Source organism: Desmodus rotundus, chromosome 3 (genome assembly GCF_022682495.2).
Source record: "Desmodus rotundus isolate HL8 chromosome 3, HLdesRot8A.1, whole genome shotgun sequence".
Lineage (NCBI taxonomy): Eukaryota > Metazoa > Chordata > Mammalia > Chiroptera > Phyllostomidae > Desmodus > Desmodus rotundus.
The window spans coordinates 20,397,738-20,424,369 of record NC_071389.1 but is presented as its reverse complement, the minus strand read 5'-3'; the positions used below and the strand labels follow the sequence as shown (position 1 = coordinate 20,424,369).

The 26,632-nt window shown below is 41.4% G+C and overlaps 1 protein-coding gene and 1 pseudogene across 6 annotated transcripts; one reads left to right on the top strand and one right to left on the bottom strand.

The window, feature by feature from the left end:
* Positions 1–21: 21 nt before the first annotated feature.
* On the bottom strand, positions 22–26,612 carry S100PBP (S100P binding protein). 6 transcript variants are annotated; one of them, XM_053920821.2, is made up of 8 exons: positions 26,470–26,594; positions 21,030–21,116; positions 20,331–20,375; positions 19,064–19,791; positions 18,354–18,436; positions 16,800–16,903; positions 4,850–4,931; positions 22–2,770 (listed from the first exon to the last, which is right to left on the bottom strand). In XM_053920821.2, exons 4-8 carry the CDS (start codon positions 19,787–19,789, stop codon positions 2,671–2,673), a joined length of 1,095 nt encoding a protein of 364 aa, XP_053776796.1. In that variant the 5' UTR covers positions 19,790–19,791; positions 20,331–20,375; positions 21,030–21,116; positions 26,470–26,594; the 3' UTR covers positions 22–2,670. The 6 variants fall into 6 exon arrangements, with proteins under 6 accessions (XP_053776796.1, XP_053776795.1, XP_053776794.1 ...); XM_053920820.2 differs by lacking the exon at positions 26,470–26,594 and adding an exon at positions 26,313–26,461; XM_053920819.2 differs by lacking the exon at positions 21,030–21,116 and having other exon boundaries at positions 26,470–26,612.
* Positions 14,081–14,196, top strand: LOC112299669 (small nucleolar RNA SNORA48; annotated as a pseudogene).
* Positions 26,613–26,632: the final 20 nt, after the last annotated feature.

The following is a 26,632-nucleotide window of genomic DNA, read 5'->3' as shown; positions in this document are numbered from 1 at the left end:
AGTACATATGCCACTAACGAGAACTTTTATTTCTTTTTAATGACATTAAACACAACTGCTACAAGAGAAAAAACATGATAAAGAGGAGGCACCAAACTTGTTTCATAATGGATGCTGACAACAACTCAAGTAGCGCAGGGCCTGCGTTAGAGGCAAGACTACAGGTAAACCACACAAACAGCACATTTTTACTCCGCTTCATCAATCCCGCTGTGGTGAGAATGTCTTCATGGATGAAGGAAGCTAGTCAGGCAGTTAAATGTACATAACATAAAATACAGCAAGGATTCCACATGAAATACTAGATTTAGAGGCCAACACCAAACATGATACACGCATCTTTAAAAATATGAAAACTCCGGATTTTACCCACTACCACCTTTAAGGCAAGCATGCCTGATAATGAGTTTTCTTTAGCTTTTTCCCTCCTTAAAGAATATCATGTGAACTGCTCGAGAACAATTTCTCCTCCTCCAGTCCAACTGATTTAATTAAGCTGCTAAAGCTTTGGAAAAACAGAATTATGTGAGCAAAGAGGAAATGTGATTGTCACATTTTATAGTTAACCCGTCACTCATTTGACTGGCAAAGGCGATGCTCCCATTACACATTCAGACTTAAACCCTTCTGCACCAAGGAAGCAGAAACGTGAGTCTTAGATTTTTGCCAAAGCAAAGCACTGTCCCTTTCCTCCTTGGTTATCTTCGGGGAACCAGCAAGCTACTCCAGCTGTAACTCTGTAATAACAGAATGTAATACACAATTTTAACAGCCATGCTGTGCTTCCAAAGGTAGACGTGGTCTCACTCTCTCAAGCTAATTTCGGGAAACCTGGAGAAGTGACTCATGACTAAATGACAACTGAAAAAACAGATCTGACCCTTGCCTTTGAACAGAACTTTTTAGTATTTTGGTCTCAGAATTAAACCAAATGTCCAAGGAGTAGAGAATCCTTAACTGGATAAAAACAGTAAATACTTAGGGGCATCCATCTACATTTATTGGTGGCCTGAATGGCCAAGCTTTTCCCAAGTCCATCTCTAAGGCAGGGGGATGTTTCAGATGGGTCACTCACACACAAAGACGGGCTGATGAAACCACCAAACCAGACAGAGGCGGCTCGCCCGGTATCACAGGCTGCACTCGGCAACTATGTATACAACCTGCACAGAAAGAGGACAGCAGCATGAATGCTGGACTGCGAGAGCACCCGCAGGTGTCGAGAGCTGTCTGTAAAGCAATAGCAAACTGCTAACACATGCATTAGAGGGCTGCACAAGGCCTGTCGACTCAGGTTGGAATACCCAAGATCAGGCCGTACTTAAGACCAGGTAACGCCCTGTGCACAGGCTTAATCACAGCCTCATTGAGAGCCATTTCAGCAGTTTGGTGAAACTCGCTGGGAAGGACCGCGGAGTCTTTCTGTGGGGGCCGGAGTCCTTTTCTCCTAATCCTGTCCCCTCAAGCACTAGCTTCTCAGGATGGGCGTCCTCGGGAATCCACTCTTAAGGTCTCCAATTCAACCCTTTACAGGAATATATACCATCTCACCAAACACCGTGGAACGTTTCAGAGGTTTGACCCAATGAGTAGGTAACATCCAGGGTCCAAAGGCACGTTTTGCTGACTAATAATGGAGACAGGAGCACCTCTCCAAAGTCTCTCTTGTAGGAGGGAGGCTCACTAACACGTGACCTTGTACCTCAAGTTAGGGTTCAGCAGATGAAACTGAAGACCAGCTGACATCTCACTTGCACTGGCTTTCAGGCCTGCCCCAAAGTCAAGACCCCAGGTGACCAGCTCTTCAATAAAGAGAGCAGGGACACTCTTCTTAAGAGGCACATCCACACCACAGGAGTGTGCCTGTCGGACCCTAGAGCACAGCGGTCACCGGGGAAAAGGAAAGCCCTTGAAAGGCAGAGGAGAGTCACAAGACCACAAGTCAACACGGGTTAGTCAGCAGGCTTCTGTCAGTGCAGCTGTACAAGACGGGCAAACACTGTTGTGCAAAGTAAATGTGATGAATTAAACAAAAGCTAAAAAATCAAAGCAGATAGCAGGTACAAAAAGGAGAGAAGATGCACTCTTTTAATTTGTCCTTTCAACAGGACTTTTCTCCTGCCCCATCCTGTTTCAGTATCTTGGATTACCAACTTTAACATTTTGACAGGATTTAGAGACTCAAATAAAAAAGTAAGACGGGTTGTTAAAAGTGACTTGTATCCGTTTACATGTCATGAGCAGTAACACCACCACCTTGCAGCCTGACAAAGAATCTCTTCCTCAGAGATGAAAAGATGATTTCTTTTGGGCACCAGTAAACTTTACTTCTGTATGAAGGTGGGGATTTTGCTTAGGCCAAGGGTGTTTTGGCTTAATGTTGGCTTTCAGGAGGCAGTCACCTTCAATTTAAAGAAAAAAAAAAAATTGTATCAACTAAACTCTGCTTACACACACACACACACACACACACACACACTATACAAAACATTCAAGTCAGCAATGGGCATTTCCAAAAGGTGACAAGTTCTTTAAATAAAAATATTGCAAAAAATAAAACTCAAAATCTCCAAAGCACGAAAGCGCAGGAGAGGAGCTGCTGCCCTGGACAGGACCCTGCACGGGGGCTTCCACTGCTGATGGATGAGACGTGCGACCTGGACCGGCGTCTTAGAGACTCTGGAACCGCTGGTGGCTTCGCTTATTCCTGTCAACCCACTCGGTCAGACTGTATCTTTCCAGAGGTTTCTGTCGGAACCGGGCATAGTTTCTATCAGGAGGGAGGGAAAGTAAAAGCAGAAAAGATGAAGGTTTCAGCTGGTATGGCTATTTGTATACAACTATTTTAAGAATATCATTACTTTAAGAAACCAAGTATTAATTTTATATTTCAATTCTCACAACAATTACAGAAATTTTGTATGAAACTTACATTAGAACGGCCATTCCCTTCCAAATTCCAAAGCTACCTAATTCCCAGACAGGTAATATGGTGCTAAGTGCCATATACACAAATGTCCCAAGAAAACCCAATGTACAATGAGTACTAATGATTAAGTGGGGGGGGAAAAATTCCTCCCTCCAGAAACATTTAGAACAGGATCTACATTTCACTGCTTGCACCGGGGCTGTACTTCCAACAGGACCTCACTGTCTGGCACAGCTCAAGGTTGCTCAGGACACAGCGGTTAAAATTAGAATAAAATTCCCAGAGAAGGTAAGTCGTCATGTGAGTATCACACTGCGAGTTTAGAGACCGAACAATTAATGCACAGACTTAAGAGTTTCCTGAGAGCCTCCCTCAGTCATGTGCTGGGCTGCGGTCCTGAACATGACCCACTGAGGTGGTGTGAGCCCAGTCTCCACTCCAGCTCTTCCTAACAACCACCTGGGAACCTTTTTAAAGAAAGGGGCTGTCTCACCACCAGACTTAATGATTTAGAATCCTCGTAGTCAGAGCCTGAACACCTGTATTTTAGACATCCCGAAAGTGATCACAAGAAATAGCCAGGATTGAAAATAATTATAACGGTACTCGACATTTACCTAGCCCTATATGTGAGCACTTGCTGAGTTCTTTAAACACCTCATCTCATTTAATGCTAATAGCAATCCTATAAGAAAAGCACTCTCATTAACAACTTGTACACGTAAGGAAACTGATCCTCAGGTCAAATAACTTGCTCAAGGTCACAGAGGTCATACAGTGAACTAGAAGAGTCAGGATTTGAATTCACACCTGACTCCAGGATTTATCTAATAACCATTACACTACACTGTCTGTCTGCCGACCACAGAGGAAACGATGCGTGTACAGGCTGAAGTAGGAGAGCTCTAAATACTTGGAAAACAGCCAGTTTGTCAGTGTGACCAGGGCAGAGTGAACAAAGCACAAGTAAGAGGAGATGAGGTCGGCAGGCGAGCTACGTCGCCCTTGGCCGGGACCCTTACAGGAGGCGCAGGGTCACGAAGACAGAGAGATGTGAGATGAAAAGCCACTGGAAAATTCTGAGCAAAGAAGAGAATCTGATTTATGACTTATGCTTTGAAGATCTCTCTGACTGCTGAGCTGAGAATAGGAGGCAAGGCAAAATCAGAAGCAGGGAGATCATTTTAGGAGACTTGCAATAATCCAGGGGAAAATGGTGTAAAATGGTCAGGTTTTAGATATATTTTGTATGTAGAGCTTATAGGATTTGCAAATGGACCGAATATAGGGCAAGAAAGAAAGGAGTGAAAGATGACCCTAAGGTTTCTGGGTAACTGGATCAAAGTAACTGAATAAATCTGTAAAATAACACTGCACCAAGGATCCAGAAGATTTCAGAACTAGAAAGGCCCTCCGATATCTATTAGTCCAACATCTTAATTTTACTAATGGAAGGACCAGAGAAGTGAAGAGAATAGATCAAAATCATATAGCTAAGCCCTGGCTGGTATAACTCAGTGGGCTGGGTGTCATCCTGCAAACCGAAAGGTCACTGGTTCAATTCCCAGTCAGGGCACATGCCTGGGTTGCAGGCCAGGTCCCTGCTTGGGGGTGTGCGAGGGGCTACCGATCAATGTTTCTCTCACACATCGATGTTTCTGTACTCCCTCTTCCTCCCTTCTTTCTCCCTCTCTAAAAATAAATTTTAAAAATAATTTTTAAAAAATCATATAGCTAATTAAAAACTGCAAGGCTAGTATTAGAACCAGGTTTCCTGAATTTCAGTCCAGTTCTTATTCCATTATACCGTATTGTTTCTTTTTTCAGCTCTGGAATTAAACACTAATTATAACCCAATCCCCACCACATTCTTCCTAGAGCTAAATTCCACCCTCTCCTCCTTTCTAATCACCCACTCACCGAATGGTGAGGTCCGAAGGATGTGAATGGTTATGCATATGATGAACTTGATCCATCAAAGAACGCAATTCCACCAAGGCACCTGCGATACAAAGAGATCAGCGGTTAGGAAGCCACTCGGTGAACTTCCCCGTCAGCCTAGGTCAAAGCTTTCAGAGAAGGGGAAAACAGGCGCTGGTCCCAATACTATCTATTTACAACTATTATAAGCACTCAGCACAAAAACTACAAACTAGAGAGGAAAGCTTGTTCTTGGATGATGATGATCATCATGAAGAATAACAACAATAATGACAGCCACCATTCATTCATTCATTCAACATTTATTAGCTCCTGCAGTGTGTGAAGAACTTCACTGGCCCCTAGGATATGGTGGTATATAAGACACTACACCTGCCCTCAGGTGATTCCAAAATTTGTGCCATGTGCAATGACAAAAAATAGAGGCTGCAATGTGAGCAGAGACTGGGGGTTGGGGGCTTAGAGAAAGTCCCCTCCAAGGGAAGTAAACTATAAGCAAGGATCTAAAGAATACAAGAAGTTAGTGAGATAAAGAAGGATAGAAGGTGGGAGTGTCCAAGAGAAATTGCTAATACAAAGGCCTAGAGACATGAGACAGCAAAATACATTCAAGAAAGAAACTGAGAAGAGAAGGGGGATGGGGGCTTTTTGCTCAACAAGAAAAATTGTTAGAGGCAATTTCTCAAATACCCAGGAGTCTAGCAAGGTGCTAATATGTACTTTACACATTACCTTAATTCTAAAAAAATACCTTAATATGGAGATAGATGTTATTAATATCATTTTAGGGATGGAAAACTACAGCTCGGGGAGGAAGATTTGCCTTAAGTGCTTATTAAACAGGACTCAAAACCAGCTCCTGTTTGAGTCCAGCTTTGCCACTATTCGATGACACTAATTTTGCACTTATGGGCTGAAATGTAGGCTGAAGCTCACAAGAGCAGAAATTAGAATTAGAATAAAATAATTTCCCTAAACCAGTGGCTCTCAAATCTTAACATGCATCGTAATCAGAAGGAGGTATTATAAAACAGACGGCTGGGCCCAACCCCAGAGCTTCTGATTCTGTAGGTCCAAGTGGGACCTGAGATTTTGCGTTTCTAACAAATGCCCGAGTGATGCTGATGCTGCTGGTCTGGGATTCACACTTTGAAACCCACTGCCCTGGACAGTGGAGATTTTTCTTTCAGCTAGTTTACATATTTCTCATCATCTTATCTACTGTGCTCTCAGGAACCAACAGCACTCTAACCAGGCTACAGACCATCTTTTCAAGTTCTGGTAAAAAATATTTACTTAACTTCTGGGACGAATTTAATTTATTTGAAGCCTCAAGGAGCCAAGCTTTGTACAAAAAGTATATACTTTGGAGTCAGGCAGATGAATTAAAATTCCAATCCAGTCACCAACTAGTTCTTTGACCACGGGCAAATGATTTCATTTCTTCTGGCCCTACTTTATTCACCAAGGAACTGTGGACAATAATATTTAGCTTGAAGCTGAGTATTAAGAGCATAGTACACAAAAGACCTAGCATACTGCCTGGCACACAGCCCGTTGCAGTAAGTAGTAGCTATCATTACAGTGTTATAGCCTCAGCCCTATGTTGGTTTACAATGAATCTTTAAATGCTATGACAATCAATCACCTACTTGTAAGGAAAAATGCTTATTAAATATATCAGTCTATGTACGAACTATGATACTCAGCAGCACTCAGCAAAAATTCTTTCTAACCATAATGAGATAATACTTTTCAGGAAAAATTTATAGATTCATTACATTAAAAGTTTCTGTGCAGTTAAAATAAAAAAGCACAATCAAGGGCAAAAGATGACAGTTGACAAAATGAAAATATATCTGAAACGTATTTGGCAATAATGCCCCTTTTCTAGAAAGATGTCACAAGCACAACGAACATAACACAAACAAAGTAGGTCAAGGACATGAACAGGCAATTCACAAATAACAGAAGTGAACAACAAACATAATGAAAACATGTTCAATATCACTATATGGAAAGAAAACATATTAGTCTCACTTCATAAGTTAATATAAATAGGGAACAAATTCCCCCTTTAATAAGGGAAGTACCTTTTTATTGTTAAAGATTTTATTTATTTATTTTTAGAGAGAAGGGGAGGGAGAGAGGGAGAGAAACATCAATGTGTGGTTGCCTCTCACACCCGCTACTTGGGGCCTGGCCCGCAACCCAGCCATGTGCCCTGACTGGGAATCAAACCTGCGACCCTTTGGTTCACAGGCCAGCACTCAATCCACTGAGCCACACCAGCCAGGGCAGGCAGGAACTTTTAACTAGAAAATCTCTTGCTTGCTACATTTGTTCAGCTAAAATCAAAGGTCTTGATTCAAACTGCCCCTTTTCTATACACCCTACTTTTACATCATTGACCTCCATTCCCTCTTGCCCCCACAAAAGGATGTTGTACTGGGGCAAAAATCAGCTTTGTATCATCAAAGGAGGGCTGACAAGATACGCCCTGGCTGGTGTGGCTCAGTGGACTGAGCGCTGGACTGTGAAGCAAAGGGCCGCTGGTTCAATTCCCAGTCGGGGCATATGCCTGGGTTGCAGGCCAGGGCACCAGTGGAGGACCTCTGAGTGAACCACACATTGATGTTTCTCTCCCTCTCTCCCTCCCTCCCTTCCCCTCTCTCTAAAAATAAGTAAATAAAAATCATTTAAAAGAAATGGAAATTCTGGTGTCTGATCTCAAAATGAAACAAGATTATCTATAGGCCATGTCCTTCAGGTCACTCCTTTCTTACCGCCTAGATTCTATAAAATTGCCCAGAAACTTATACACTTTAAACTAAAAGAAGAAAAAGACTAGTCAGTCAGGCCAAGGAGGCTTCAAATATTCAACTGCTAAGTATCATAACCTAGCAGCAGCAACTTACATATCAGGCACTGTCCTGTATGTTTTATATATGTTGACACATTTATTCCTTATAACAATCATATGTGGTATTTCCCCCATTTTACAGATGAAGAAACTGAGACACAGAGAAGTAATCTGTCCAAAGTTAAACCACTAGAGACACAGTCCGAGTATCGACAATACCATGGTTCGAGTGCCCTTAAAATTTTTTCTGCGACTGCCCTGACCAGTGTGACTCAGTTGGTCATACTGCAAAGCAAAAGGTCACTGGTTTGATTCCCAATCAGTGCACATGCCTGGGTTGTAGATTTGGTCCCTGGTCGGGGTGTGTAAGAGAGGCAACCAATTGATGTCTCTCTCTCATATCGATGTTTTTCTCTCCTACTTTCCCCCTTCTTTCCCCACTCCTTAAAAACAAATAAAATATTTTTTTTTTTTAAATAGGAAGGAAGGAGCACTTGTCTACACAGTGCTGAGCCTTGTTTACCTGGCACAGCACTGTGTAAACAAGGGCTCAGTAATTAGGTCTCAGCTCATGCACAAAAAATGTTTTCATTAGCACTTAGAACTTAATGATGAACTATGGTAACCTTTATTATTAATAAGACTTAATGATCTAGAGATAACGAGAGCTAACAATTATCAGGCATTTATTATGTGCCAGGCACTTTGCTGACTGCTTTGCATGTATGCTATCATTTAATCCTAAAAACCACATGAGGCAAATACCATGATCTCCATTTTATTCCTGAGTAAATGGAAGCTTAGAAAAGATACTCTTCTAGTAAATGGGAAAGCCAGGATTCGAACCCATCTGGAGCTAATAATCCAAAGCCCTTATTTCAGCTTCCTGCTTGAATCTCTTCTTCCTCCAAATTTAGAGATGCTAACAAGAATGGAAACATCATTTTTGTTTTGAATTTTTGCATTTTCTCTTCCCTTCATAGTCTCTAACAGATGGGCTTCCTTGGACCAACAATCAGTACCACGAGTTTATTTTAAGTTGTGGCTAAAAGGTGGTGAAAGCTGTCTTGTTTTGTGGCTAAGAACGAAATTTACCTAAGAATGAAATTAGGAGGAGAAAACCCCTCAACATTCAGAAGTGAGATCAGCAATTCTTCTAAACCTTAGTCTATAAATATGTAGCCGACTAGTCTGGGGGAAAATTCAGTCTAATAACTGTCCTTAATAAGTTAAAAGTGAATCAATTGTTACAAAGGAGGGGCAATGACAATGCTGAGTGCTCGCTAGGCCCTCGGCCCTTGTGACAGGTTTTATTGGCACTGCACTTTGTGCCACATGGCCCAAGAACAGAGAGTCTCTCAGTCTTACCAACTGGCCTGGCACCCACCAGGCATCGAGTGCATCAACCAGATACTCTCCTTCGTAATGTGAATGTGGGCTTTAGTAATGAGAACGGGAGAGAGAGAGGAGCACACAGGCAGGAGGCTAGGAGCAGGCCCCTGAGATAGCTAACAGTGCGCAGAAGCAGCACTCAGTCAGCAGGGAGAACCTGAGCAGGGAACGAGGCACCTGTTTCTAAGGGGCCGGGCTCTATGGCTGATTCTTCTTACTATGAGGTCTGGCTATGTTGTTGAGGATCTAATAATCCTCATTTTTTCCCTGTAAATCCTTACACTTAGTTACTTAAAGGCAATCACAATGTCTCTATGCCACACAACCAAAACAATACCAAGCACAGGGGAGGGGAGGAAAAGGGAAGGAAAGAAAAAACGTGCTACAGCGCCGTAGGCCGTTCCTTTTATGAACAGATTAATAAAAAGGGAATAAAAAGGAAAAAAAGATTAAGTAGAAAGCAAGAATGCAAACATGTGGCCTGTAGGTCAACAAAACTACAATGATCTAGCACAAATCTTGACTGATTTTCCTTGCAGACAAGGCAAAAGCAAAAGAAACAGGAGTTATTATAAAACTCATTTCTGAACTGATATATAAGGGGAATGATTTATGTAAGTTGTCAACAGTAATGGCAAATGCAGAACAAGAATTTACGTAACTATTGTTGATTTTGATCTTCAGTAAAAACCAAGGCAGGGACTTCCACTTCTAGTCACGATGAATGGGCCTACGTCCCACTGTAAGTTACTAGAAAGTGGACAGAATATACGACACTGTTTTCAGACTACTCAGAATTGTGTGATCCCTGAGGGAAGGGAAAAATCGTAGGTGAGCCTTCAAAGTTCTTATGAGCCCGTTGGACTAAACATTTTCAAAATAAAAAGTTCTTTTAAATGATGGAAAAAAACACCCACTTAATAAATAAACAAAAGCAGCCCTGGCTGGTATGCTCAGTGGATTGAGCACCAGCCAGCAAGTTAAAGGTTCTCTGGTTCGATTCCCAGTCAGCACATGCCTGGGTTGCAGGCCAGGTCCCCAGTTGGTGGTGTGCAAAAATTTAGTTTCTCTCCCTCTCTTTCTCCTTCCCTTCACCTTTCTCTAAAGATAAATAAATAAAATCTTTTTTAAAATGTTGATAAACTTTTAGCCAGACTGATTAGAAAAGACAAACTACCAATACCAAGAATGGGAAAGATGACATCACATAGATACTATATAAAAGGCTAATAAGGGAATATTAACTTTATGCCAATGCATTTAACAACCTAGATGAAGTGAACAAATTTTCTGAAAGACTACCAAAGCTCACTCAAGAAAAGATACCAATTCTACTCTTCCAGAGAACTGAAAAGGTAGGGATATTTCTCAATTCATTCTGTGAGGCCAACATTACTCTGCTACTAAGACCAGATGAAGAAATTGTAAATACAGATCAACTTCCCTTATGAAGACAGATGCAAAAATTCTTAACAAAATTTTAGCAAATTAGCCTAATATTTTATTACAGGATAATACTTTTAGTTTAGCACAGAATGCGTAAGACCAGGAATGCAGAATTGGTTGACATTGGAAAATCAAGTAACATACCCTATTCTGCCATGTACAATGTGCAGCCACATTTTTGGCCCAAACTCTTTCAGAGAAAAAATTTTTCATTTTAATTTTTAATTCAATTATGTATTTATTTGTATTTAGATACTTGTTTTTTGTATTATAAAGGAATTTTAGCATTTATTTTTGAACATATTATGATACAAGAAATTTTATGTAATAAATAATTATAAGAACAGATACAAGGTACAAGAAATTCGGTACAACAAACCACTTAATCGCATTCCAGGGTATTATTTTGCATATGGATATCATTACTGCTTTCTAGAGTTACACTTCTAATGCATAAGCATAAATAAAAGAATTAAAAACATTTATATACATACGAAATTAGTATTACCGATGTATTATGCACATCCTTATTTTTCCCTCAAAAATTTGGGCAAAAAAGCACACCTTATACACGGCAAAATAAGTCTAATTAATAGACTTATTTAAAAAAAACTATACGATGATCTCAACAGATGCAGAGAAAGTATTTAACAAAATCCAGAATCGATTTGTAATAAAAACTCTCAACAAACTATAAACAGGAGGGACCATCCTCAAACTGATAAAAGGGTATCCAAAAGAAACCTGTAACATAACAGTTAATGGTGAAAGACTATTGCTTCCTCCTAAGACCAGCAACAAGTCACTCATCATTGCCTGTATTTAACATTGTACTGGATGTTCTAACCGGTACAGTAAGACAATAAAAGCAAATAAAAGACATCCAAATAAGAAAGGAACAAGTAAAAGTGCACCTGTTTACCTTACAAAAAAAAAAAAAAAAAAAAAAAAGACTTCTCCGAGATGTGTGTCACTAAAACAAAAGATCAAGAAAGAGGAAGAAATGGTATCCAGAAAAGAGGGTCCACCCCGGGAGGGCAGCGAAGGTAAATACCAGGAGGTTAGTGCTGCAACAGGCCTAGAGGACAAGCAGTGCAGGCTGGAGCAAAAAGAACAGAAGACTCTAGAAAGAAGGTCCCCAGAAAAAACTAAAGAGGAACTGATTGATTACTGTATATGCTTAAGCATTTAAAGGGTAGAAGAAGGAACAATGAAAGAATATAAGTTGGATTTGTAAAAAATTAAGGATAAATTCATTTGTAGTTTAAAAGAAGTGAGGTAATTAAAAACTTCAGAAAAACAAGTGATTTAAGAAAGAAAACAGAACCACAGTGTACTAGTGACACTGTAGTGAATAGTATTTACTTAGGTGCAATACCAACAGTGAGTATTGATTTAACAATCATTAGTATAACTACCAGAAAACAGAAAATAACAAGTGTTGGCAGGAATGTAGATACTGGAACCTCTGTTCACTGTTTGTGGGGTTGTAGAATAGTGCAACCGATGTTAAACAGCAGGGAGATTCCTCAAAAAATTGAAAATACAGCCTTGGCCAGGTAGCTCAGTAGGTTAGAGCATCATCCCAATATGCCAAGGTTGTGGGTTCAATCCCTGGTCAGGGCACATATAAGAATCAACCAATGAATGCATAAATAAATGGAACAACAAATTGATGTTTCTCCCATTCTCTTCTTCCTCTCTCTCTAAAATCAATTAAGTAAAAATTTAAAAAAATAAGATATTCATATAAAAAAGAATGTATTAGAAATTAAAAAAAAAAAATTAACTCTAGAACTACCATATGATCCAGCAATCGCACTTCTGGTTACACATCCAGAAGAATTAACAGCAGGACCTTTAAGAGGTATCTGCATGCCCACATTCACAGCAGCACTATTCACAACAGCCATGGGGTTAAAGCAACCCAAATGTCCACTGAAGAATGAATGGAAAACAAAATGTAGTAGATATGTACAATGGAGTAGTAGTCTGCCATGGAAAGGAGGGAAATTCTGGCACGTGCTACACAATGGCTGAAACTTGAACGAGAACATTACGCTAAGTGACATAAGTCAGCCACAAAGACACATACTGTGTGGTTCCACTTATAAGAGTTATCTAAAGGGGAAAATTCATAGAAACAAAGTAAAATGGTGGTTACCAGGGCTTCCAGGAGTGGGGAACACTACTGTTTTTTTTAATGGGTAGAGTTTGAGATGTGCACAATAAAGTTTCAGATATCTGTTTCACAATAATGTGAATAAAAATAACACTATTGAACCATATATTTGTAAGTGGTTAACATGGTAAATGTTACTTTCATACCACAATTAAAAACAGGATTAATGGAATTATGCCAGAAGACACAGGGGCTTGTTTGAGGAAGTTGCCATAATCAAATTTGGGACAAATAAAAAGAATAATGATTATAATTGATTATAACACACTGATTTTAAAAACAAATCTATGAGTTCTGCGCAGTGTCCCACTGTAGGCCCTTCAACAGCAATAGCCATTGAAGAGCAGTCTGTGGGCAGGGGCAGGACAATCTGGTAACATGTTTCAACAGTTTTGAAAATGTTTATGCACTTTACCCAGCAATTTCGCTTCTAGGCATTCATCCCGCAGAAATAAAAGTTGTACATAAACATTTATTGACCAGTCTGTTTACTGCAGCCTTACTAATGAAAACGGACACAACCTAATTATCCAAGATATAGTATACTTAGTAATCATTAAAAAATCATAATTTGAGATATTTAACATCAAAAGGTCCTTAAAATCCATTAAGGAAAAGAGCAGATATTTTTTGTGATCTTAGAGGGCAGGACTAGGAACTACCACTGGAAATTATAGGAAAGCAGAGTTTGGCTCAAAGTAAGGAGTAACTTTCTAACAATTAGAATTTTCTAAGCAATGATTGGCCTGCTTCATGAGGTAATGAGTTCTGCATTATTAGAACTCTAAGCAAAAGCTGAATGGTTACTTGGCAAAGATACACAGAACAGAATTATGTGCTTGGAAATTAAAGAGATCTTAGTGGTCCTTTTTACTCGAAACTCATACTTTCATATGAAGTTTTCCATTAGCTGGGATGTCAGAAAGTGGTTGGTATTTCTTTGTAAATGCTACTAAAGAACCAGGTGGCACTAAGCAAAAAGAGATTATACCTACATTAGAATAATGGAGTTGAAGGGGGATTTATATTATTATATTCTGTATCAATAATATACACATTATTGATAAAATGAAATAAGATGATTAACCCAGAAGAAATGAAAACTAGCCCCTGTCCCCCTAACAACATGGTACAGAAAGTCTTTAACTTTTGGATGTATAAATACTGGGCAGTGGGAAGTGACAAAAGAACTTAGTATCACACTGGGCTCCTGGAAGGCAGAAGCAAGTGCTAGAGGCCTGTGAAATTTTAACTGTTAATGTGAAATATTCTTAGATGTCAAAGAGGAATTCCCTAATGGATGCATTTTTTAAAAAAGATTTTATTTATTCATCTGGCTTGGTGGTGCTTGTCTCATATCAGCCAGGGACAAAGTAACTCCTTGTTTATCCCAGGTTGGCTTTTGGTCTGTGCCCATGCCTGGTTCATGCCTTGGACACATAGATTACAAAAAAAAAAAAAAAAAAAAGATTTTATTTATTTATTGTTTTAGAGAGAGGGGAAGGGAGGGAGAAAGAGAGGGGGAGAAACACCAGTGTGAGAAACACTGATCAGCTGCCTCTTGAACACACGCCAATGGGAGACCGACCCTGCAACCTGGGCACACGCCCTGACCAGGAATCTAATCCGAGATCCTTCACTTTGCAGGACAGCGCCCAACCAGCTAAGCCACACTGGTCAGGGCAAAAGATGAACTTTTTAAAAAACAACTTTTTATTATGGAATTTCTCAAATACCTACAAAAGTATAAACAGTATAATGAAACCCCACATACCCATCACTCAGCTAGCTTCATTTATCAACATTTTGTTAAAGCTATTTTCTCATTTTCCATACGGTTTTTTCTTTTTTTGAGATTTAAAAACCAACACCTGAGATCATACTATTTTACCTATAAAAACTTCAGTATGAAAAAATACACTTTCTTGCTAATACCAAGTATTCAATAAATGATGTTAGTTGCCACGGCTAGGTATTGTTCTATGCATTATACTTATACTTACATGTAACATAATTTTTACACAAGCCTGGCCTCATTAGTACCCCCATTTTACAAAGGAGAAAACTGAGGTTTTTTTGTTTCATGGTCACAGGGCCAGTAAGCAATGGTGCTAGGACACGAACCCAGAATTAACTTTAGACGAGACTTTACTCTCCCAGCCGCTAAAGCATGCTGTCTTTCCTCCGTACCAGTTATTCTAGCTGTTTCCTATGGGATACAGATGCTGTGATAAAATAGGAGAGGGATTGCCGAATGAGAGAAGAGACTGGAACGGATGCTACAAAATGAACAGCTGCTCATTGCTTTTCTTGCGAAATTTCTTTTCTAAATGCTGCAACTGAGAAAGGAAAATGTATACCTGAATATATGGGTATCAACTGCCTAGGATATAAAAGAAAAGTCACCTCGCCCTGATCAGCGTGGCTCACTTGGGCGTCATCCTGCAAAGCGGAAGGTTGCCGGTTCAATCCCCAGTCAGGGGACATGCCTGGGTCACAGGTTTGTTCCCCAGTTGGGGCATGTTCAAGAGGCAACCAGTTGGTGTTTCTCTCTCACATCGAAGCTTCTCTCCCTTTCTTTCTCCCTCCCTTTCACTCTCCCTAAAAAACAAATAAATAAAATCTTTAAAAAAATAAAAAAGAAAAGTCACCTCATGGAGGGAAAAGCAACGATCAGGCCTCTTCCAGAGGCTGAATACTGACAAACTTCTTTTAATCTGTGCCTCCAGTGACTTGGGGTGGGGGGGAGAGGTGTGTTCCTAGTCCCACCAGACCTTTAAGATAACCCAAGCAAAGGGATCTCACAACCAGAGGGCTGAGCAATCAGTATTAGTAATATTCGATTATTTAATGAAATCTTTGAGTAAAAAAATAAAAGAACCTGGAATAAAAAATTCGTCTGACTGATATGTCAAGAGTTCTAAACCTTTTCACTCACAGCCTTATAAAACAAAAAAGAAAAAACCCACTAATTAATTCAAGATTTGTCAAAGAAAGGGGAGACTCCTCTGATCTTTGGCCAAAAATCCTTCTAAAACCCTCTCCAGTAATTTTAGAGTAACTGAACTACTTATCTTCTCTGTGGAGCCCACCTAGGGCATCCTCCTTCCGCGTCGTCCACGCTGCCCACACACAAACAGAAGGGCCCTCTCCCTGCTGTGCACGTAGTTCTAGCAGAGCACTGGTCAACAGTGCAGTGTAACTGCCTCTCCTTGCCTGGCTACCCATTCCCAAAGGGCCGAGACTCTATCTCACTGCTCTTTCCGTTTACAATCCCTACCTTCAAACCTAGCACCAGTGAAAGTACTTCAAAAGATTTGCTGGATAAATAAAGACACTGAAGGTGACGGAATATGGAGTTATCTTCATGGAATTCTCTTACCAGTATCTCTCTAACCTCTGCACCTTCAGTACGGCCCACAAGTTTCCTCTGAAAGGTTTTCCCATCAGCCAACAGTTCAGGACAAATGATAACATGAACTATAACAGTCTCATGAGGGCTAGGGAAGGAGTGTAGCAATTTTGGTTTGCAACAGGTTTTAATGAACTAGGAATAATTCAGCTTGAAGGATCTGGAAGGTAGTCAAAGCCTTTCAAGAGCTTTTATACAGATAGCAAGATGCAGGAGGAAATTTGAAATGCTTGCTTTTTTATATTTAAATGCTAAAGGCCATAGAGAAAATAAATAATTCCAAATAGAAACCAGTGATTACTAAACAGTGCCTGGGAATTCACTTCTACCATTTTTCAGAGAAAGAAAATCCCCAGCAAAAAGTACAGGTCTGGTTACAGCCCTCAGCCACGGGGAAGATACCTTCCATGTACTGGTATGAGTCTCTCTGGATCCCCGCTAACGCGGTTAGCCCAGCCACTTTGACAGTTACCCGGTTAGGCAATCCCTTCAAATGAAAATTTGGGGGTAAGGAAGTTATCTTTCTCGCCAATTTAAGAAAATTCAAAACAATCTCCCAATTTAAGCTATATTACCCCGGGAAAAAAGAATTCCCATCACATGGTCACATGCCATTCTTTGGTTACCGTGTTACCTTGGTTCGAGTCCACAGAGTCTTTTATATGAGCAAAGACACTCCTGACATAAGTTTGCTTCTTCCGTTCTAGATCCGATTGTGAAAACGTCAGAACGTTATTCCTGGAACAAAGCAAATCAGGAGAAAAACAGTCCATTAGAATCGTGAGTAAGTTTTATGGACAGAAGTCATATACTGCTAAACAATTAGAACAACTAACTCTCAGAGGCAAAAAACTCTCTAAGATTCGGTGACAGACGATTGTTTTAGTCACAGAGCACGAAGCTGAAATCAAGTACGGAGCTGGGAGTAAAAAGAAGAAATATACACAGCTATTTAGTAACAAGGCATAGGAAAGTGAAGACTACCCAGTTCCTAGAGAAGAATCTGTTCAGTAATTCAAGGTTAGTCAGGACATAGCTAACTTCCTTCACAGAGCCACAGAAAAATTAAATGAGATAAAGACAGAGAACCAGATGGATCTGGCAATCAGAACTCTGGTGACCTTGGCAAGAACAACGCCTGGCCATTGCTCATACTGACTGCACTATACTGAGGAGTCTGCGGGTGATAATACTGAGATAGTCAATTTATTGCTGTTCCAAGTAGCCTGACTTACATTCTCTGGTGTAATTTCCACTGTAAGCAATTCACAAAGTTTCCAAATTACATAAACAAAAGAAAAAAAAACAGATATTTAACCTTATTTGTAATAATTTTATGTTTTCAAAAGCAGAATAAATATCTGTAGTAAAAAAATTGGGGAGAGGGAGTATAAGGGGACTAAATGTAATGGAAAAAATACAACAAACACTAAACAAATAAGTAAATGGAAAGACAAAAAATGTTTAAGTATCACTGTAAAAAAGTCAGTGTGACTCAACCTAAAAAACAGCCTTGCTATGGAAAAGGCACATGTGGAGACACTGCCATCTCCTGGCTACAAGAGCACAGACTGCAAAGGCGACCCAAATCTGCAACCTCTGTAAGAATTTTTCCCCAGAACAGTTGTATGCAAGGTGGGAGAGATGACTAAAGGATTTTCTATGTTGTTACAAAATTATTCTACCCTCCTACTATATCTGTGACCAGGCTTGCCCAAACACAGGAAAAGAAATCTTACATTTATACAGTGCTTTTACTGTCTTTTTTTTTCACTGCTTTTGGAGAGAGGGAGAGAAATTTTGATGTGACAGAGAAGCATCAACTGGCTGCTTCCTATATGTGCCTGGACCCGGGGTCAAACCCGCAACCTAGGAATGTGTCCTGACCAAGAATTGAGATGGCAACCTTTCAGTTATGGGACGACACTCCAACCGAGCCACACCGGCCAGGACACTAATGTGTCTTTTTCACTCTTCAAAAATAACCCTGTGAGGCATCATTAGCCTCATTTTATTGACAAACTGAGGTCAGAGATGATTTGATTTGCCCAGAACTTCAAGTATGCTCACTCCTGGGGCAGGGTTTCCGCTCCCCCCCACCCCCCATCCCCCTCACAGAACAGGGAAACTGAGAAGAGAAACTGAAGAAACCGGAAGAAGAAACCGGAATATTTCATTAGACAGTTACCTTGCTTTGGTTTGCAGAACAGGAATGACTTTGCCTATTCTCTCAGGGACTTTCAGCTTCCCAGAATCCTTGTCAAGAACATCCTTTTTTTCGGAGTGGAGGAAGAAAGGCACAAAGAAAGATGGTTCTTAGTTATAAGAAAATAACTGAACACACTATGGAAATACTCTTGAACTAAAGGCCTCAGAGGCCTCTCCTTGGTCCTCACTGTGTACCAGGCACTATGCTAGTTCTTTAAATGAGCGTGACTATAATCTTAAGGAAAAAAGGAACACTAAGCAGTAGGGATTACTGAATTTATTTGGGAGAAAGGGAACCAGAATTAAAGTGGTTAAGTAAATTGCCCAAGACATTTCAGCTCTTCGGAGGCTGACTCAGAGCTGGTGTTCTATCTAATATGGCAATATGACCAATGACTAAGATTTAGGCTGAGGCGCAAAAGGAGAAATAATAGTAAAATCATCATCAACTCAGTAACTATTCAATAAATGGTAATTTAATATCATGTATGTTTGTGTAAATACACTTTTATTATAAAAATCTTTACTATACCATGAAATACTTACTCCAATTTATAAATAAGAAATGTGAGGAAACAGAGGCTAAATAATCTGTCCAGGGTCACGGTGCCACATATGGTTTAAACTGCTATACAGCTTCTGAATGAGAGTAATTTTACTTTTCTCTTTACCTTGAAAAAACACACTTACTTTGTTTGACGAACTGGAAACCACCGGCAACCGCGTTTCACTACTTGACTTGTGCGATCCGTTTCTCCAGGACGACCCTGTACGAGGGCTCTCTGAATGGTCCGAGGTCTGAGAGCAGACAGGTGTGGGTTTCTTACCATCCGGAGTACTTTTATCAGAGACAGTCTGTTTAAAGTTATTCCTTGAAGGAGAAGGGAGGGGGGGCCCATCCCAGGCAGGGTCGTTGGGAATGATCCCTTCAGAGTAAGTGCAAAGTCTGCTCTTATTTGGGCTCACACCATCTCCTCTCACGTGTTCTCCAAGGGAGGAGGGTTGTTCAACACCTGTGGATGTATCAGTCTTGTCCTTCTCGAGCACGGCATCGCAAACTGTTGGATCAAACGGTGCAACAACTGTTAACTTTACATGGTTCTTTTCTAGTGCAAAGGGTCTGTTCAATGGTTTTGTAAGAGTTGGTTCCTGACCAACTGATGTGTTTAGTTGAGGTAATTTGCAGAGGCCAGGAGGCTCCGCTACTGGTCCACAGCTATCCAATAAATTTTCCTCGTCCTTATCTGGCTGCAATAACTTCTCCTCTTCCTCATCTGACTTCAGCAACTCCTCCTCCTCTTCCTCAGTGACACTGAAAAGGCCATCATCTTCTTCTCCTTCACTTGGGTCCAGCAAGGCGTCATCCAAAGCGTCCTCATCCAAGGAAGCCCGCGAGGGCACTAGTGAGCACATCATATCTGGAGAAATAAGAGGCGGTTTCTCTGGGGAACAGGAACCTTATTCCAACTCCACTCTGCTCTATAGGGGGGTGGTGTCCTAACACTTCAAATTCTTTACACTGTGACTTGTAACATGAAAAACAACTAAGATATTTAAGTTTATCAGAATCATGGAAATACGTATTAGAACAGTAAGATACTTTTTTTTCCCTTATCAAAAAGGTAAACATTAAGATGACACGGTAATCCAGGCTGGTGAGGATGTGAGGAAAAAGTACTCTCACACTCTGTCCGTGAGAGTGTAAGTCTGCACAATGTTTTGTGGGTAATAATTCAGCAATACCATTTGACCCAGATATTTCACTTCTGGGGGTTTATCCTACAGAAATACCAATACAAGTACACATGGATACATTTACAAGGACGTCCAAAGCAGCGTTATCCAAAATAGCCAAATACTGGAGACCACCTAAATGTCCATCACCAGGGTAACAGTTAAGTGAAACCACGGCACACTCATGCTATGGAATAGTTCACAACTACAGGAGCCCCCTTACCTGCAGTCTCACTGTCCAGTTTCAGTCACCTGCAGTTTCAGTTACCTGAGGTCAACCAAGGTTCAAAATTAAAGGGAAAATTCCGGAAACAATTCTTACATTTTAAAACACACACCATTCTGAGTGGTGTGATGAAATCTCATGCCTTCCCACTCCGTCCTGTCCAGGACGTGAAGTACCCCTTTGTCCAGCGTACCCACACCGTACATGCCACCCGTTCATTAGTCACCGAGTAGCCATCTCGCTATTCGGGACAACTGTCATGGTATTGCAGCACTTATGTTTACATGACCCTTATTTTACTTAATAATGGCCCCAAAGTGCAAGAGTAGTGATGCTGGCAATTCGAATATGCCAAAGAGAAGCTATAAATTGCTGCATTAAAAAGTATGTGTATGTAGGAAAAAACACAGTATACACAGGGGTCATTAATATCCACAGTTTCGGCATCCAGTGGGGGTCCAGGAACATCCCCTGCAGACAAGTGGGGACTACGGTATTTACAAAACAATGAGATCTGTACGTACTGTCATGGAATACCACCCACAACAGACAAATGTGTATCATATAAAATGTTTGGATTTTCACAGTTTACACTTTTAAAAAACACAAACATATTACTGTTGAAGTTAAAAACACAATGTTAAGAACGTAAGAAGCATCTTCCACACTGTGAGGAGCTGCTGGTGCGAGCTCTACCTTTGTCATGAGACCGACTGGAAAAGGTGCCGCCCCTGCTGGCTGCTCCTTTCGGGAGACTCGTCAAAATGATGGCCTCCCACCTTCCTGCAGGCACAAAGGGAATTAAATGTCTTCTCATCCTTTCAACTCTGCTAATTACAAAGTCAACTGTATTATGCTTTTAAGGTGCTCCATCTATTAATTTTCATCTTGATTTTTTTTTAAACACCAGAAAGTTGGATTTTGAGTCAAGAACATCAAAGAAAAACCTTTAAAGGAAAAATTATGCAACTAAGAAACTAGTTTTGCCCAACAATTTGTTCCTTCTTAAGGATATCGCTTGTGCTAGTAGGATGAATACTGGCTTAGGGGTCCGAAGACCTGGTTATAGTCTTGGTTCTGTCACTAACCAGCTATGATCATTTGGGCAAGACACTTAACCATTTGGACTTGTTTCCTCATTTAGAAAACGGAGGAGAAGAGATGGGAAGGGGGGGGGGCAGGCAGTGTCTAAGCTAATATTTTACGTATTCCATGTCAACATCTGGGAAGCTATAAAAAATGATTAAACACTGAACTCAATAATTTGGAAAACTCATCATAGCCTTTTAACTGTGAATTCTGCCTACCCCACGTGCCTCCACACGACACCTGGGATCTCAGCTCTGGCCATGCATTCTTACAGAAACCCTTTCCGTGCGCCTGTCATCGCCCAGCACTGAGCCAGACAGTACGTCTCTCTGCGATTTCTACGAAATAGAGATGTGATTTCCACCCTCAAAGAATGTATACTCTTGCCAGGGAGACAAGTTAAAATTATGCACCACTACAAGAAAATATAAAATGGTACATATGGTCAATACAGTGCCATAGAGAGAATGGGAAGGGAAGGGAAGGGAAGGGATGACAGAATTTTAGAATTATGGTAAAAGGGACCTATGTAGTACACAACATGATGATTATAGTCAACAATACTGGATTTTATACTTGAAAGTTGCTAAGAAAATAGATCCTAGAAGTTCTCATCACCAAAAAAAAAAGAAAAAAAAAAATTAACTCCGTGTGGTGACAGTCATATGGCAACATGTACATATATCAGATCACTATGTTGAACACCTCACACTAATACAATGTTATGTGTCAATTATGTCTCAATAAATCCGGGACGGTAATAAATAAAAGAAAGAAGAAAACCAGTTAGACTTACTCATCTTAGGAATGAGGTGGGACAGAAAGGGAAGAAGTATTAACTATTACAAATCAGGCACTGTGAGACACTTTACAACTTTAATTTAACCCTTCAACTTAACTCTGTAACACAGATCTTATCAAAGAAACTAAATTTTCTGTTGTATTTAATCTTACAGCTGCTAAGACTTTTTCTTATTTTGTGAGAGTTCCAGGCACTGAAGCAGATTCCTCTAAGAAGAGAAAAGTAATTTCTCCGCCCAATGACTGAGTTTTTTAGAAGTTATTTCTTTAGGCAGAAGAAAAGTTTACTTCCAGAAATTTCCTTTTCACTTAAAGTTTGGGGCTGTCAATCACAAGTACCGCAGGCACTGAATGGGGTGAAGCAACTCCATTTCTGAGAAGCCCTTTCTGGGCCCCTACCCCTACTTTCACTCCAACTCCTTCCACACGGTCTATTCAAGCACCTGCTTGACCAAAGTAGGATTCAACAGATTTTCACTCTTGGGAAACCAAAGTTCATAGGCATAAAGTAACTTAACCAAATACACAGAAGTAATAATGCTAGAACAAGGATCCAAACTCAGGTCTAATTCCAAAGGCAATGTTTTTTCTTCTTTCACCCTGTGACAGACTCGCCCAGGGTCAGTCAGCAAATGGCAGAGCCTTCTAAATTCACTACACCCTCTAACATACAGAAAGACGGGGACACCAGTGAGGGTTTTGGTGCCTTGGCAAAACTAATTTAAGCCACTTTATTATGCACAGGCTTCCCTTGGCTTCCCAGGTAGAATGGAAGAACATGAGAAATACCCCTGAATGGGGCCAAAACTCACTGGGAGAAAAACATCATTACTTTACTGTGCACACATAGGACCAATATCCTTCACAACCACTGAAAATGTCAATTCCTACGCCATTCAGACATCCAGCGCCCCAGAGCTGGCTCTTCTGGGCTTCTCTCACAGAATGTTCCAAAAGGGCTGGGAGCAAAACCATGCACAAAAATACCACATACATGTAACTTTTAACTTGCACAGATCATCCTCCTAATTTTACTTCCTCATTTAAAAACATACTCATAATTTAAAACATATACAAAAATAACATAATAGCATAATGAACCCCCACATACCCATCACTCAACCCCAACGACTATCATCAACATATTGCTCATCTTACCCCATCTACCTCCCCAACTTGACCAGATCATTTTGAAGCAAATCCCAGGCATCACATCATTTCATCTGTAGATGACAGGAAGTCCTTATCATAAAGTATCTGGTTTAGATTTCTAATTATTCTATAAATGTCACAGATTTTTAGATTCTTAAAAATCAGTATCCAAATAAGGTCCATACAATTGGCTGATGTCTTGTATTTTAATCTATAGATTCCCCATTTTTTTCTTGTAAATTGTTAAAGAAACAACAGCACAAATTGTGTATGCATAGATACATATATATATCATGAAATTCTAAAAACATGCACACAGATAAGAAACACCAGATTCAGGACAGTGGTTCTCTCTCTCTGGTCACGCGGAGGGAAGAGGAATGGCTAGGGGGCGTAAGAGCTTCAGTTCTACCTGTTTTCTTAAACAAAACAAAACCCTAAAACAAATGTGGCGATGGAAGATACAGCTAAATGGTGGGTATCATGGTATTCATAACTGTTGGCATTCATTTCTATAATTTTTATACGCTTTAAATATTTAATAATAAAAACATTTTTAAATGAGAAGTCAGTGGGTTTACAATGATTACATTCTGAAGTTTCAAATGTCCTCCCCGGTAAAATGGGGTCCATTAGGACACCTACCTCTTGGGGCTGTTGGAAGAATTAAATGAGATCGCAAACACAAAGCCCTGAGTGCACCACAGGCACAATGTAAAGGCTGAGTGAGGAGTGGCTATCGATATTACTTCGCCCCACGCCCATCACCTCTCTGGCCCCTTAAGGGTCTTAAGAGAAGCACACCAATGATAGGAAAAAGAAAGTGCTAAACTGGTAAGAACTTCTCCCAGTCCTTGCTCGTTAAGAAATTATCCAGTATGCTCTAGCCGGGTGTCCAACCCACGGCGGCCAGCTGCATGCGGCCCAACACAAAGTCACTAATTTACTTAAAACCTTTTTTTTGCTCATCAGTTTTTGTTGGTGTTTGTGTATTTAATGTGTGGCCCAGTGCTGCCAAAAGGTCAGACACCCCATCTCTTCTAGTTTAACCCAGCATCCAACCATTTTGTCACTAAATTAAAGTCCAGGTTGTACGGACATCTAAACTACCAGGCAGATTCTGCAAACTAACAATGAAGTATCTTATGGAGAGGAGCTAAACTAAAACTCAGAAACTTCAGCAATTCACTTCAAGTCTCTGAACCTTAATACAGATGAGAATACTCATCTGGAAAAATGGGAATTATTCAATGTTAACGTCCAATACAAGTTATCATGAGATTCAAATGAGGGCAAGTTTATGAAAGCAGCCTAACCCTAAATGCCCTATACGAACGGAAGTTGGTATTTAATTAATTTGCAAGGGGAGGGGGGGGAATCTCAGATAAAACCAAAGTTCTGAAGGGAAGTACCACAAGACTTCCTTGGTACTTCTCTGCCCTTCTTGGTACTTACTTTGTAAGCTCTACCAAAAATATGAGGATCTCTTTATTTTTAAGGGAAGAATACTTTCCCCATCTCCCAGCTCTCTCAATTCCTCTGCTCCCCATCCCTTCTGTGACCCTATTCTGTCCTTCCACGTCTCTCACTTGTCCACCCCCTTCTTCACACTTCAGTTTACCACGCCCACGCTGCCTGTTCTCTAACCTCCTGGTTGCAACCTCAGAAACTGGTTCCCTTCCTATTTTTATCATACCTGAGAAACCTATTGTCTTAAAGCACAAAGCTTTATTTTATTCAGGCCACTAAAACTGCAACATCAGACACGACCCCGTATCCCTCTTTCAAGGCTCTAAAACTAAGAGTATTTCCAAGCTCGATCTGACAGATATGAGCAAGGGTTATTTTCAAAGACAGGACTTCCCCACCGGCCTTTCATTCCCAATTTTCCCCATATGCCTTGCACTCCGTAGGTCTTACCACCCTATAAAAGGGACAGATATAAAGTTTAAACAAAATCAAAGCGAGCTGCAATTATCTGTAAGAACTGTGAAACTCCCTTTGAGGTATCTGAAAAAGCTGTAGGACAGAAAAACAACTCAGAGCTGGAAATCTCTGAAGGGCCGCAGGGCACTCCTCCCACACAGACATGGGAGACAAATATCTAAGCTGCAGCAACAGGTCTATTTTTAAGAAGAAAATTTAAAAAATTAATTTAGACAGGCTTGCTAAAGCCTGGAGCCTGTAACACATCCACAAGAAACTGGAAGTCAGGTGGGGGTAGCAGGTGGGCAATTCGATCACTTTCTGGGCCCACCCTGCGTTCCCACTGCCCTCCCTCCGGCCCAGGAAGGAAATGGTGGGCGCCTCCAGTTCTGAGAGCCAGGAGGACGAGTGGCCCAAATCCACCCTTCGGAGGTTGCCGCCTGACCTCCCCCAGCACACCCTTAGAAATGCCACAGCCGCCAGAACAGTATCGCCCCGGGACACGGCCTTCGCACTTCCCTCCTCTCAGCTCCGGAGAAATCAGTAATTCCCGCCTCCCCGCGGAAGGCGGGAGAAGCTCAGGCTTGATCTTCGCCCCTCCCCCAGCAGGGGCAAAACCGGACCGTCGGCAAGCCCGCGCCAGCACCCCTCTTCCTGAGGATGGCTACCCGCATACACACCGCAGCGGGACCAAGGCCCCCGCTCCCCCGAGTGGCAGGTCATCCTCTCTTCCCCCCACCCGGTAGGAGCGGCAGAAAGACCACTATCTCCTGCCCACCTACAACCATCCCCCAGTGGTGCAGGGGGGCAGCGGCACAGCGGCATCACCCACCCACTTACACTTCCATCCCTCCCCATCCCTCCTGGGCTGAGAGAACCGACGTCACTCCCCGCCTCTCAGGCCGCCGAACAACCTCCCTTTTCCTCAGCAGGGTGAGGGGCACCTATAGCCCGCCGACGTGGAGGTGGGGGTAGGGACACTCCCCTCCTCTTCCCTCCCGCCGCCATCACCTCAAGAACGAAAACGAGCCCTTCTCCCAGCAGAGTGAGGGACTCTCAACCCCCTTAACGGGGCGGACGGCGTACGCGGTCCCCAGAAGAAGCAACAGGCGCCCCCATCCTCCTTCCAGCCAGGGAATGCCGACCCCTCGCCCCTCCCACTCTTCACCTCCGGAAGCCGGGCCGAAGCCTGGGTGAAAGACCTCGTCTCACTCCGCCCCCTGCGCCATTTTATCGCCCCTCTCCCCGACCTCCCCCACCCTAAAGCAGCCCCGGCAGCTCCAGGGGGTGGGCAAACAGGCAGTGATTGGCAGGAAGACGCCCCGCCTCCC